This window comes from Notolepis coatsorum, assembly GCF_963971535.1.
Source record: "Notolepis coatsorum genome assembly, chromosome: 2".
In the NCBI taxonomy this organism is placed as follows: Eukaryota; Metazoa; Chordata; class Actinopteri; order Aulopiformes; family Paralepididae; genus Notolepis; species Notolepis coatsorum.
The window spans coordinates 130644058-130658937 of NC_140166.1; the positions used below are offsets into that span (position 1 = coordinate 130644058).

Consider the following 14880-nt stretch of genomic DNA (forward strand, 5'->3'; position numbering starts at 1 on the left):
TCCAGTGAAGAATGCATCTACAAGGCTGTTTCCTTTGAGTACAAAGTGGTACAGGTGAGCAGGCCAGCTTTTGATTCCTCCATGGGTTATTCGTGCAAGGAAGGCATAATATTATTGGGACATTACGATTAGATTAGATTCAAATGTATTGTCATCACACAGCACAAGTACAGTATAACAAAAATAAGTTTAGCATCCAACCAGAGTACAAATGTAACAATAAAGTGCGATAGTAATATACAATGTACAGGTGATTAAACTGGGTATGAAATATATAAATTAGTACTACTGAGTAATAGTGCTAATCAGATGTATGTACAGAGTTGTAGTATTAATGTGTACAGTGATACAGGTATAAAGACACTATGGTAGTGCAACGTAACAGATATGTAAAAAGGATTATATGCAGGTATGTACCTGACAGATGTGGATAGATATGATAAGAATACATCTATATATACGGTATATACAGCATTATTGTACATGCTATCAGACAGAGTTATATGGGTAGACTATAGTACGAGGTAGGTAGTTATACTTATTATGATTACTATTATTACAGTGTAGGGCATTAAATGACTGAGGTTGTAATTACGAACGGTTATTACCAGTGTCAGATGGAGACTGTGTTCAACTGCGGAATTGTGTGTTTTCTCTTTCAAACAGGTGGTGCTTGGGAAGGAATTTCTGTTTGACGCGTTGATTGGACTAACCAATTGCAAGAAGGGAGAGGCACAAGACGATTATTCACTGCTCGAACACAAGGTACTAGCTAGCAAGTCAATTAGTTACATGGTTTGACTTTAAAACAGAGTAGAAATTGAATAAAGGCAAATTCTCTCTCTTCCTCTGCCACGCCCCCCCCCCCCCCCCACACACACACACACACTTCATTCAATTTCAAACCTTTATTTAAACTCGAAAGGAAACTGAGGTTTCCCTCATTTACAGTCATGTTGAGTGTACATACAGAAATAAGCAAAGAAAAGCATATAAAATCACACAGCGTATAAAATCATAACAATGATTTTAGGTGAGGCAAAAAGTAAGGATAACAAATCAATTAAAACACGTACAACTTGACTGACAAAAATTGGAGATCAAGGTTTTAAACTCTGCAACAGAGGGGATAATCTAAAGCTTTAAGGACTGTTGGAGTTAATTCCATGAGAGGCATCATAGCAAAATGCAGATTTACCCTGTTCAGAGCAAACAGGGGACCTTAAGGACCAGCCAGTCAAACACACACACAGTCACGCACATGCACGCGCGTGCGCACGCACACACACACACACACACACACACACACACACACACACACACACACACACACACACACACACACACACACACACACACACACACACACACACACACACACACACACACACACACACACACACACACACACACACACACACACACACACACACACACACACACTCGCTTAATCACTCACTCAAACAAACTGCACAGGTGCAAAGCCAACAATGATGCCATAATGTTTGATGATGAATGGAATGAGTGAATTGTTTCTGAAAAGATCTGTGAAGCCAGGCATTTCTTTTCTTTATTTCAGAGGCTGAGCTGTCGTTTTGCTGTCATGCAACTTCGACACACAGACAGAAGGATCTTGGTCCAGAGTATATGTAGATGTAGATGACCCACCCATTGCTCATCATCCATAGCAACACTATCACCGACATCTAAGATCCCCCCTTGAACGGCCCTTCTAAGGTTTCCCCCCCTCCACTTTTGATTTTTCCTATTGCTAGGAGTTTTTCCTGGTATGTCTGGGAGTGTTGCATTTATTTATTTTACATTTTATTTTGGATTTCATGGTGTTTTTTGTTTTGTTCTTGATTTATTGTGATGTTTCTGATTGTGACTTGTTTAAAGAAGACTTGTCCGGCCCATGGGGACATTAACTTGTGTTGCCGGGCCTTACAAATACATTTGATTTGATTTGATTTAATTTATGACACCAGTGGATGCACAGTGACATTTGGGACAGTGGTTGTCATCCTTCTTGCTCCCAAGGCCCCCCCACTGGCCCCCCAGCCCGTGTCCAAGGAATGATTCCTGGGCCGCACACAGGAGACATAACCTTTCTCATTCCTAGAAAACATTTTTAGTATATCATTCTGTGAGGTTCGCCTCTTCCCTGGACCTTTAATTCCTGTTCCCTGGACCTTTTATTCCCTGTCTCCTCACCTCACCAGCCCCCACCCTTGCGTTGTCGTTACTGTGAGGTTCGCCTCTTCCCTGGACCTTTAATTCCTGTTCCCTGGATCTTTAATTCCCTGTCTCCTCACCTCTCCAGCCCCCACCCTCGCGTTCGTTTACTCTCGTCTGCTCTTCAGCAGCCCACACCCTTGGACTACCTTTCATTATGTGTTTGATTGGTCCGTGCCGAACACACACTTCTAAGTCAAGTATCAATTACCATCACGCACCTGATGTGTGTTCTAATTAGCGCCCCAGTGGGCTTTAAATACCTCGATCTTCCCCCCAGTCCTCGTCGGGTCGTTCTCTATCTGTAAGCTCCTACGGGAGATTCCCTATCTGTATCTGTTTCTGTATTCTGTATGCTGTTTCATCTCCGGCGTGAGACGAGGTGCAAGCCTTCGCCACCTGTCGCCGTTTGCCTGGATTGGGACACAGCCTGCGCTCTCTAATTCTCTACGGGAGGTATTCCAGTGTTCCACTCCAGACCCCGCGCCAGACGCGCTCCTACAGCAGACGCGCTCCACTCCAGACCCCGCGCAGACGCGCTCCTACAGCAGACGCGCTCCTACAGCAGATGCGCTCCTACAGCGGACGCGCTCCTACAGCAGACGCGCTCAACTCCAGCCCCCGCGCAGACGCGCTCCTACAGCAGACGCGCTCCACTCCAGACACGCATCGCTCTCTAATTCTCTACGGGAGGATGTGTCTCTCCGAGCCGGCGCGCTCTCCGAACCGGCGCGTTCTCCAAGCCGACGCGCACCACTTCAGACGTTTAGCCGGCACGCTACTACTCCAGACGCGCATCGCTCTCTAATTCTCTACGGGAGGATGTGTCTCTCCGAGCCGGCGCGCTCTCCGAACCGGCGCGTTCTCCAAGCCGACGCGCACCACTTCAGACGTTTAGCCGGCGCGCTACTACTCCAGACGCGCATCGCTCTCTAATTCTCTACGGGAGGATGCGTCTCTCCGAGCCGGCGCGCTCTCCGAACCGGCGCGTTCTCCAAGCCGACGTGCACCACTTCAGACGTTTAGCCGGCGCGCTACTACTCCAGACGCGCATCGCTCTCTAATTCTCTACGGGAGGATGCGTCTCTCCGAGCCGGCGCGCTCCACTCCAGACGTCTAGCCTGCGCGCTCCTACTCCATCCCTGTAAGCAGCTCTGGCCCTCGCCCTGTCCAAGGCCTTAACCCTGTTTTCTCTGTCCCTGTCTCCAGCCCGCCTCCCCGGGCCTCTGTCCCTGTTCCCCTCTCCAGTGCCCCTGTTCCTGCCCTGTCCTTTGCCCTGGCCCTGTCCTTTAGCCTTAGCCCTTTAGCCTGCTCGCCTCTTAAAGGCACAGTGCCAATTTTCCCTAATTCTTGTTTCCATTATTTTGTGTTCTCCCTTAGCCTTCCCCTTAGCCTGCTCGCCTCTTAAAGGCACATTGCCCTTTTTTCCTTGTTCCAGTATTTTTGTGTTCTCCCTTAGCCTTCCCCTTAGCCTGCTCGCCTCTTAAAGGCACATTGCCCTTTTCCTTGTTCCAGTATTTTTGTGTTCTCCCTTAAAGGGACAGTGCCGCTTTTTTGTTGTATTCAATAAATGCCCTGTCTTGGCTTACTCTCATACCTGTCTTGTGTTGTGCGATTGGGGTCGGTTACAAACCATAACACATTCATAGCTAACATTATTATATTTATATAATATTAACTGCTATGTGTCATTTGTGTAGTTGAATAATTACTCATCTATTGATGTTTTGGGGTTGAAACTGTTTTTAGTAAAAGGTAGAATCTGCCAACCTGCTCATCGGGAACAGTGTAGGGTTTAGGTGTCTTGCTCAAGGACACTTCAACACAGACTGCCGGGTGAAGCTGGAATCGAACTGAGAACCTTCCGATTACCAGACGACCGCTCTACCTCCTGAGCCACTGTTGCACCACAGCAATGCTGCCAAACAGCGACCTCTAGGCAAAAGAGCCCCACTTGCTATTGCACTTTGTTTATTTTTTATTTGTCTGTGGGTTGGAGTTTAGTCACTTATTATACTGTGAATGTCTTCAGACCTCTCTTGGCTGATCTGGTGTAGCCAACAATAGCAACCCCTTCCCCTATCCCCACTCAACTCCAAATGATGTAAACAAAGCACAGTATGTAAGCCCCCCTTGGCAGGTCTCTGGGGCCCCCTTGTGGGCCTTGCCCCCCGCTGTTGACAACCACTGGATTCATACAGGGGTGTCAAACTCATGACGTGACGGCACACATTTGGCGCGCGGACCTTGAATTTGACACCTATTAGAACATACTCTGGTCTATTGTTCTAAATATTAGTAGCCTATATATATATATTTTTTTTTAATTTTTATATATTATAAATCTTGATAATAAGTGAATGTACAAGAACAAACGATTAAATCCTTACATACTAAAATATAAGGTGTACATGTGTTTTCTCTCTCTTTGTCTCTCTCCATCTCTCTCTATAGATAATAAATAACAAAAACAACAATAACAATAATAATGAATAAAATAAGACAGAGAACAACGTAAGATAAATACATAATAATAAAAATCGACCGGCAGTTTGATCCTTTCGGTCGCGGAACTGTTTCGTGTTCTGGTTTCTGGTGCAACTGCGTCTCTCGTCCCTTGCTTCTCTATAAAAGTTTACATGTAACGTTACGTCATTAACGCGGACTACAGCCAGTCAGTCACGATATTAATATACAAACACAATGAACTGCTTATGGATGGGCAACGTAAGTATTTTCTGTGACATTTATAAAAATAATCTTACTAAAATCGTGTTTACTCACTGGCTGCCACTGCCAGGAGAGTTGACAGCAGTAAGGTTAGCATGAACGAACCTACAGTAGCAAACGTTGCTACGCCAACCGTCTATCTAGATGAATGAATGAATGAATGAATGAATGAATGAATGAGAACTTTATTTAACAGATTGCAGAATTGGTACAATACAGTACGGCTCAGAGTCAATACACACAATTGTTAAGGGGATGCAGACCAGAGAAAGACTTTCGTCTTGTTTACATCAGGGTCCCCCCATTTTCAATTCATCATGACATAATGACACATACTGTACATGACATACAGATAGACAGTACTGTTACATCTAGACATTTATGACATACCAGATCTACAAATATACAGTACTGTTTAAGAGTACAAAAAGAGTCTAAAAAGAGAGTATATACATTTGAGGGGGAAGAGACTGTACATTGGAGGAGGTTGGGTAGGTGGGAGGGGCGACGACGACGACTGTACATTGCTTTCCCCCCTCGTTGATTATTATGAATGATTATTTATTTTATTCTGTTGATTATGTAATGTGGGAGTACCTGTTTGTCTTTGTTCAACAGTTACTCTTTTGTGTTATTAAACGTTAAATAATCCAGGACGATACAGACACATTTCACTTTATGAGACTGACCATTTTGCTTTGCCATGTATTTTAATAGTGACAGTTGTTCTTTCTCTCCACAGTTGGAGACGTACATGGACGAGAAGTTTATTTCCCGAGCCTTCGCCACCATGGGAGAACTAGTAGTGGGGGTGAGAATCATTCGGAACAAAATGAACTGGTAATGCCTAACACTAGAATACTTTAAAATGACACATTCTTCTCACATTTAACAACAATATGTCATCATAAGTCATAAGACTGGGAATCACGCTGCATCATATATTAATTATCCAACAGGATTCTTTCTGAGATTGTGTTTATTTTAGCACAAGAACGGAAAAACACATGGACGTGTGTATATATATATATAGTAAATATATATAAATGGAGGTAAATGCTGCTGTAAAGGCCAACTTGCAGGTTAAACCCTACTCTGCAATTATGGGTCGTTTACATAATTGGTATCTAATTTCATTATATATTTTTTTCCATTTGACGCCGGAAATGCCACTCAGAAAGGGTTAAAAAGGTCCACGCACGAATAACATGCACAAGCAAATCAAAAAGCTTATCAGACGCTAGCACGGCCGCGACGTCACGTCGGGTATCTTTCCCCTATACTTCTGATCCACTACAAGGAGTTTTGACGAGTGCAGAAAGCTATTTCCTTGATCCAAATGGACGCCTTACAAGACGCAAATGGGTTTAATCGTCAGAGACTTTGATGGACCAGCTACAACTGGTTGAAACAAGTTTCTTTAATAGTTGTCATACAGAAGTACAGAATACTTTTATACAAAATGCTTCTTACGGTTACGCTCCAGAGACTGTGCAAGACAAGATAAGATAAGTATGAAATAAAATAACATAGTATGTAAATTAGAAGTAAAAAAAATGAGGTCACAGTGTTCAGTATAGACATATGTACAATGTTCGATGCAGAATAGACGTAACTGAGTTACCATATAATATACAATACACAATACTATGCAGTGTACTAATATACAATACTATATAGTGCAAGGCAGAAATGGGATGAGGTGCAATTTTGGTACAATTTACAGTAGGTGTACGAGTTGTAGTGCAAATCCTTTATCAATAAATATAAAGTGTGTTTGTGTGATCTAAAGTGTGGAGAGTGGGTGCTGCAGTGTGTTGTTTGTTTAAGTGAGTGTGTGCGTGTGGGTGTGTGTGCTGTGTGCATTTGATGGTTGTTGCATATTGTTTATTGTTCGTTTAGCAGCCTGATGGCCTGGGGATAGAAGCTTCTTCTGAGTCTTTCTGTGCTCGCCTTAAGACTCCGGTATCGCTTGCCTGACCGCAGCAGTTCAAAGAGGCAGTTGTTCGGGTGGCTCGAGTCCTTAATAATTCTCTTAGCCTTCCCCCTGCACCGCTTGTTGTAAATGTTCTGGAGGGTGGGAAGCCCCCCTCCAATTGTGCGTTCGGCTGAACGTGTCACTCTTTGTAGTCTGCTACGGTCTTGTGCAGTGCTATTCCCAAACCAGGAGGTGATGTTGCCAGTCAGAGTGCTCTCTATTGTACATGAGTAGAAGTTCCTAAGTAGAAGTAGAAGTTCCTAAGGATCTTCTGACAAGGTAGTTATAAGGTTTTTAATGTCGTAAAAAAAGAACTACATGTACCACTAGGCAGCCTGTTGTTCAGTACAGCAGCGCTACTGGTCTGTGGGCTGTCGCCTGATCCCCGGGTCATAGTATCAAGCTGGCTATATGGCTCTGGCTAACGTTACCCCGCTAACGTTAGCATTATGTGACTGTCTACTGTCGTGCATGTAGAAGAGTTTTGGGAACGAGTAAAATGTGCAGGTCCTCTTCTCAGACCTGTGGGGCAAAGCACTGCACACGCATCATGCCGGCTAGCAAGCTACACGTCGCGGCATGTTGATACGATAGTAGCCCCTTACGTGACTGCGATGTGCAAGCCAGGGGCTTTTGTAACCGCAGTCACTCTCAGCTATATAGCTACCAGGCTCGTTTGGACCACCAAGCACTGCTTCTGAGCTCGGGGTGGGTCAAAAATATATCAGATATGAATTTCTTTTTTTTAAAACTTAAATTTTTATTTTCATTTTTTCAACAACATACATAGACAACATTCATAGACAATACACAGTACATAAATTAAAACAAATAGACAAAAAATGGGTAAAGAAAAAGTGTGACATGGGTCCTTCGGTCCCTTCTACATTTGCATTATTTATTTACATTTTTATTCATTTCCTTGTATCCTTTTCAAACCTCTGTGATGTCGTTACTTCCCCTCCTGTATTCTTCCCATTTTCCCCATTTCCATTCAAACTTTTCTTCTTGCAGCCTCAGCAGATGTGTGATTCTCTCCATTTCCTGTATCCCCTCTACCAACTCTATCCATTGATCCTTTGTCGGCACTTCTACCTTGTACCACAGTTTAGTTAAAGCTTTCTTGGCTGCCACTATCAATATCTTAATCAAATATTTGTCTTCCCCTTGGATTCCTTCCTGTGACAGATTCCCCAAATACAACACTTGGCCTCCCTGGGGTATTTCGTATCCTATTATTTCATTTATTATCCCTCCTATCTCTTCCCAGTAGTGCCTTATCTTCTGACATCCCCAGAATATGTGTGTATGGTTCGCCCCTTCCTGTCCACACTCCCTCCAACATGTTTTCTTTGCTGGTGTGTAATTGCCCTGTATTTCTGGTGTTATAAAGTATCTAATTATATTTTTCCACCCAAACTCCCTCCATATCCTTGATCCTGTGGTTGTTTGTTGTGTCTTACATGTGTCATACCATTCCTCCTCTGTTATCTCTATTTCCAACTCTCTTTCCCACTTTTCTTTCACATACAATGTTGTATTTCCCTTACTGTCCATTATTGCCTGATATAGTGCTGATATCACCCTCCCCTTCCGTCCTTCGTATGACTTTACCATTATCTTAATTACCCCATTCTGTTCTTTGTCTCTATCTTGCTTTATTTCTTTGTTATAGTAGTCCCTAATCTGTAAATATCTAAAGTGGTCCCTATTCTCTAGTCCGTATCTTTCTTTCAATTTTTGTAGAGTCTGCATCTCCCCTCCTTCCGTCATCGTGCACATTGCTGTTATACCCCCCCGTTCCCACCTCTTGAACCCATGATCTTCTATCCCTGGTCTGAATTTGTTGTCGTGTGCTATCCATCTCAGTATCTTAGATTATTTTTCTAGCTTGTATTTCTTTACTATTGTGTTCCATATGTTTATAGTGAATCTGGTAATTGGATCTAGTAGTTGTTCCTGTCTTCTGAACAGCTCCCTATCTCCTATCAGTGTCTGCACTTTGAATCCCTCTCTTTTGGTTTCTATATCTTTCCATTTGGCCTCATAGTTCACATTGCACCAGCATGCTACTGTTCTAAGCTGTGCTGCATAGTAATAGCTTTCTAAACTGGGTACTGCCATCCCTCCTTTCTCCTTTGGTAATTGTAGAGTCACATATCTGATCCTTGGCCTTTTCCCCCCCAAATGAATCTTGATATCTGTCTATCCCATTCCCTAAATTGTTTTTGTGGTATTAATATAGGTAGGGATTGAAATAGGTATAGTAACCTTGGTAATATGTTCATCTTAATGATTTCGATCCTTGAACTGAAATCTAGGGGCATCACTGTCCATCTTTCTAGATCTCTCTTGATTTTCTGATTTCAGATATGAATTTCAAGGTACCCAGTAGGGCTGGGCGATATAACGATAACGATAAATATCGCGATATATTTTAATAATCGATATCGAATATCGAAATTTAAAAAAAATCGAAAAATCGTTTTTTTTTTTTTTTTTTTTACCTGCAACAGGGCAGTTTTAAAACCAGAGACAGTGGACAGACTTGTCTTTCTTGCCTGCAACTTAAAGTAATGGCTTTGCTTGTCCAAATGACAATACTGACCAAATTCAGATTTATTTTTCTCTTGTCCATTTATTTTGTTTGCTTTCTAATTTAAAATACATTTTGAAACCGTCTGTACACAGTAGGCTATGTGTGCTAGCAGAACTAGACTCCAGTCACGAGTCACAGTGCACATGTGCGGTGGTTTGTCCACCAAAAAAGCGCCAAAAGATCGAAAATAAACTAGCAGAGCCAGAACTGTTCAACTCCTCTGGAGCCACAGCCAGCAGAGAAGCCGGTTTACTTTAGCTTTTAAACCAGCTGCAGCCTGAGAACTGGAGTGTGAGGGGATGTAACACTAAAGATGGCGGCAATGACAAAGAATTGCTGCAAAATAAACATACATCTGTTGTTAAAATTTTTTTTTTTTTTTTTTTTTTAATTTTTTTTTATACTTATAACAATTCGATAATTATCGAGAAATAAAATAAAATTATCATATTGTTATCGCGATATGATTTTTTTCCATATCGCCCAGCCCTAGTACCCAGCGTACAATTAGGGTTTCACACAGCGACGCGCTGGGGTCTGAAAGCTCGGAGTTGCTAATAAACATTTTAAATCATTGTTATAAAACGAGTGGTACTCAGAGTGCGAGCCGTGTATTTCCGCCGTTGGTGTCACAGCGCATGCGCACCAGGCTATTTGGCTGCCTGGTGCGCATGCACTGTGACACCAATGGCGGAAATACACGGCTCGCTCTCTGAGTACCACTCGTTTTATAACAATGATTTAAAATGAAGTAGATTATTCATTTCAATATAGAATATTCGTTGACAGCCCTACAAGTACAATTAGTTACTGCACACTACATCACCCCTGAGTGGAACATGGAAAGCCAAACTTTCCCCCACTGTACCGAAAACCCGTACCGAACCTCGACTTTAAAACCGAGGTACGTACCATACCGTGGTTTTTGTGTACCGTTACACCCCTAATCCCGACATTGGAAATGATTGTCTGCGACAGTGAAACCACTTGAAATGTTGTTCGGTGTGAAGGCGGCATAAGGTTGACAATAACATGCACACATCCCTTGACTTGTGAAAGGGATAACTTGTCCCTCGTAAGTCCTTGAATTGATAGTTATGGACCAGCGGACCAAAGATTCACAGAACGACCAAGTTGTTTCCCACAAAGTCTTTATTTCACAGAGAAGAAGAACAGTCACCCTCCTGCAGCCCGCACGGGCTCATCCTCTCGCACACCAGAAGAATGAATACATCACATTACATGTCATTTATACCCTCTTGCACAGAGAGAGAAGGGGAGGGGTGTGTGTGTATATGTATCTGTGTGTGTATGTATGTGTGTGTGTGTGCTTGTTTCAGAAGGGGGGCTAATGGGTTCCAGATGTAGGCAGGGAGAGACCCCCAGTCTCGAACAACACCCCAACAAATCACGGGCCCGACAGCTGAGTGCGGGAGATGTGTGTGTGTGGAGGGAGACACAGAGCCACGGTCCTACAGCGTGGGGAGACAATGGGTGCACAGATACATAAGATAAAGACATCAAATATTACTAAATCAATGAACTAAAAAACTATCAACCCACCTTTTGACCTTAATCAATACGTCAACACAACAGTTCATTGATGGATCTGTACCCGTCGATTGTCAACCATTACACGCATCACATCTAAACCAGACGAGATGAACAACTCCAAGAGAGGAGAGAGAGAGAGATAGAGGGAGGGGGGGGAGCGGGAGAGAGAAGAAAGAGAGAAACACCGATTTTGCAACTTTATCAGACGATACACTTAACCCCCTGGACCCCCCTTACTCAGGCACACGCAACGTCCATCAGGGCGCTACCTTCCCTCTGTTACAGTGCACCGCCCATCCTGGGTCGGCCCCGTCTTCTAGAGGGCAAGGGCCCCTTCCTGAGCTGGTCCCCGTTCCAGGGTGCGGTCCCCTAGACAAAAGTGTCTCCTCTGGTCTGCTGCCCCTCAGTGTCTCTGGACTGTCCCCTCCACCTCTCGCCAGCTATCCCACCGTCTCTCCAGCTCAGCCTCCAGTGTCTCTCCTGCTGCATAGACAATTATGATAGTAATGCCCTCTGTGAAATACATGAGGTTGTAAATGTTATGTAAATTGGTCATTTAACCTACGGACCTTCAGATAAAGCTGGAAGGTGCTCTGTCTTCTATAGACTGTTTCTACTTGACAACATAGACATTCTAAATGGAGCTCAAGTTTACTTCCTGTTGCAACGCAGGGCTTTCCCCAGGACCTTCAAACAAGATGGTGCTGAGTCACAACTAGGGGGTGGTCCGGAGGGGGACTGTGCCCCCCCCCCCCTGCGCGTCCGGGAGGCAAAAAATATTGTAATAAAGAAAGCCATTTGCTGTAATGTCCTGCAACTTAACATAATTTCAATAAAATAGCAAACACAAGGGTAAGTTCCAAATAAGTTTAGTTCCAAATGATTTGTTTATTTGTACAATAAGGTTGCACAATAGTTTAATATTGAACACACACACACACACACACACACACACACACACACACACACACACACACACACACACACACACACACACACACACACAGAGGACCTAGCAATCACGTATTAGACAATTCTGTGTCTAAGCTGGCCCAAAGCTTTCACTGCAAAAATCAAATCAAATCATAAATCAAATGTATTTGTATAGCCCGAAATCACAATGAATTGCCCCCATGGGCTTCACAGATCAAGAAACATCACAATAGAGCCAGAACAAAAAACACCATAAAATCAAAATGTTTGCAACACCCCCAGACTTTCCCCAATGAAGATGAGGAATGACTCCCTAAAACCTAGCAATAGGAAAAAAAGCACCACAGGCGCCGTGGAGGAGAGAAACCGGAGATGAGCAGTTCATCCCCCATCAGGATGTCGGTGATATTATAGTGTTGCTATGGATGATAGATGGATGGAGAATATAACAAGTGAATAATTGGTATGTGTATGTGTATATATACATGTAATAAAACACATACATACATAGTAGCAATAGTATCTATTATCTAATGTATATGAGAACATTTGAACATTTAAATAATAATAGAGTTAAGAGCAAAAAAGCATAGGAATACAAGCGCTGGTATGAAAAACAAGATGAAGGCAAAAAGAAGAAGATGAAGTTATTATTATTATTTTTTAACACATGGTGGCGCTGGCAGGTTGTCCTAGTGGCTCGGCGCCCCTCTGCCATTGTTTAGGGAAAGCCCTGCAGTGTTTGCTAACATCAATAACTGACTGGACGCAAACTGGTCAGGAAGGCCAGTAACGTGGTCGGGTGGAGCTGGACTCTCTAGCGGTGGTGGCGGAGAGGAGGAGCCTTGCCAAGCTCCATGCCATCAGGGACAACCCCTCCCACCCACTACACACAGACTTGGCTGACAGAAGGAGCATGTTCAGTGCTAGACTAAGACTCCCAAGATGCAACACTGAACGATTTTGACTGTATATTTTATATTCTAGAATGTATATTACATAACATAGAAAATGTATATCCCGGAACGTATTTCTATTCTTATTCTTATTTTTATTCTTATTCGTGACATGTTTACTGTTTACTGTGAGCGATCTGTAGTGCCAAATTTCCCTCGGGATGAATAAAGTATTTCTATTCTATTCTATATCTCTGTAACCTTGTCTAGGGGCGCAGCCGCAGGCTATTGTTTTGTGGAGCTGTCGGATGAAGCCACCGCAGAGAGGTGCCTGATGAAGGTCAATGGAAGACCTCTCCCTGGAGCCTCTCCGGTACTGTGCACCTTCACACACCTCTCACCAGTCTAATGAGCCACGTTTCTGTCTGTGCCCTGGAATAAGTGTTTATAGTTGACATCATGAATAAGACGCACACTTTCGTCTCTTTCCCATTTCGCAGCCGAGAAGGTTCAAACTTAATCGTGCCACATATGGAAGACAGGGAGACAGGTACTTATTATGACAATCCGAGTGCTCTCAGCATACACAGGGTATCTGCGGGGTATTAAAAAGTCTTGAAAAGTATTAAATTCTTAATTCTCAATTTAAGGTATTAAAAAAATATATATCATTTGCACACAGGTATTACATTTTGGGAGGGGGCAGCCCGGCTGTTGGGAGATGAAATAATATTAATTATATGAAATGTTTTTTGTATTCAAGTTGTTGTTTTTTGCGGGGCTACCGGGAGCTTGGTGCATCTGGTGAGAGCTTGTATGGAACGTGCGAGAATTTCAATTCAATGCCAGTTCAGTGTCTTTTTCTTTTTTGCTAGTATTATTGTGAAATTTGTATTAAATGTTGCTCTAAGTCTAAGTGATATTAAAAAAGTCTTACATTTTACTTGAAACCTGCAGATACCCTGATAAATACGTAGAATGTTGAGAACCGGGTTGTTTGACAATTCATAATTAGCGGGCCTACAAATCTACAACGATATAGTGTAACTAGGAACCAACATACTCAGCTCAGAGTGGGATATATAGATCTTAGGGGAAGTTGTTTTGCTGTTTTCATTCCTACTGTCATCAGTGAGTCAGGAGGGCATCTTCTGAGTTAATGGGTTTCTTATGATATGAGGAGAAAATAATGACGATGATGTTTGCATTGTTTTTGTCTGACAAAAGGAATCTTAACTATTTGATTCAGTCTAACACAGTCTTGACATGTTTGATATTTACGTTTTTTTTATTGGCCACCATTTATTGTCATGGCCTTGTTTAGTCTAAATTACTATTGAGACTTTCTCTCTGTTTTGTTAAATTAAAAACACACAATTAGACCCCATGCAGAATTTGTAAATAATATACAGATTTGAAATATGCCAAACAATATCAATAAATGAAATATATTCAACCATCATGACACTGGGTATATTGAATCATGGCCATTGGTAGGTAACGTCTTGTTCTGGCTTGAGCATGAAAATATAGGCTAAGGCTTATATGCCAAGTATTGTAATGTACTATGCTTATTACATTTACCAGAGCTACTCTGAATGATAGAGATAGCATGGCTGTAGAGAGAATGTTCCCTATATAGGAAGTAAGTAATAATCAGTTACTGAGTTTGTATAGCCAGCCATTGTGACTGTTTCATAGGGAGCTGCTCATATTGTATTATGATGTATTATTGTGTGCATATCCTCACCATGTTATGTAGTATACATTTCCAAATACTTATACATAACTAATAAACAATTTTTACACCTCCTAATGGGTTAAGAGATATCTCTCAGTCTACTTAAGTTCCCATGGATATAACACTATTTGAATATATGAATACTTTCATAAGCTTAGGAATCTTGATAGCTTAGGAATCTTGATGATAACTTGTTATGCCTAGAAATAGGACC

General features: G+C 42.4%; 1 protein-coding gene across 1 annotated transcript in view; it reads left to right on the forward strand.

The window, feature by feature from the left end:
• Nucleotides 1-4938: 4938 nt before the first annotated feature.
• Nucleotides 4939-14880, forward strand: part of LOC311223522 (tRNA selenocysteine 1-associated protein 1-like) — a gene marked incomplete at its 5' end in the record, with an annotated part of 20123 nt that continues 10181 nt past the window's right edge. Inside the window, 4 exons of the mRNA XM_084308303.1 lie at nucleotides 4939-4962; nucleotides 5708-5805; nucleotides 13196-13298; nucleotides 13426-13475. Coding sequence (XP_084164429.1) covers nucleotides 4939-4962; nucleotides 5708-5805; nucleotides 13196-13298; nucleotides 13426-13475 — 275 coding nt within the window. The remainder of the gene's footprint in view (nucleotides 4963-5707; nucleotides 5806-13195; nucleotides 13299-13425; nucleotides 13476-14880) is intronic.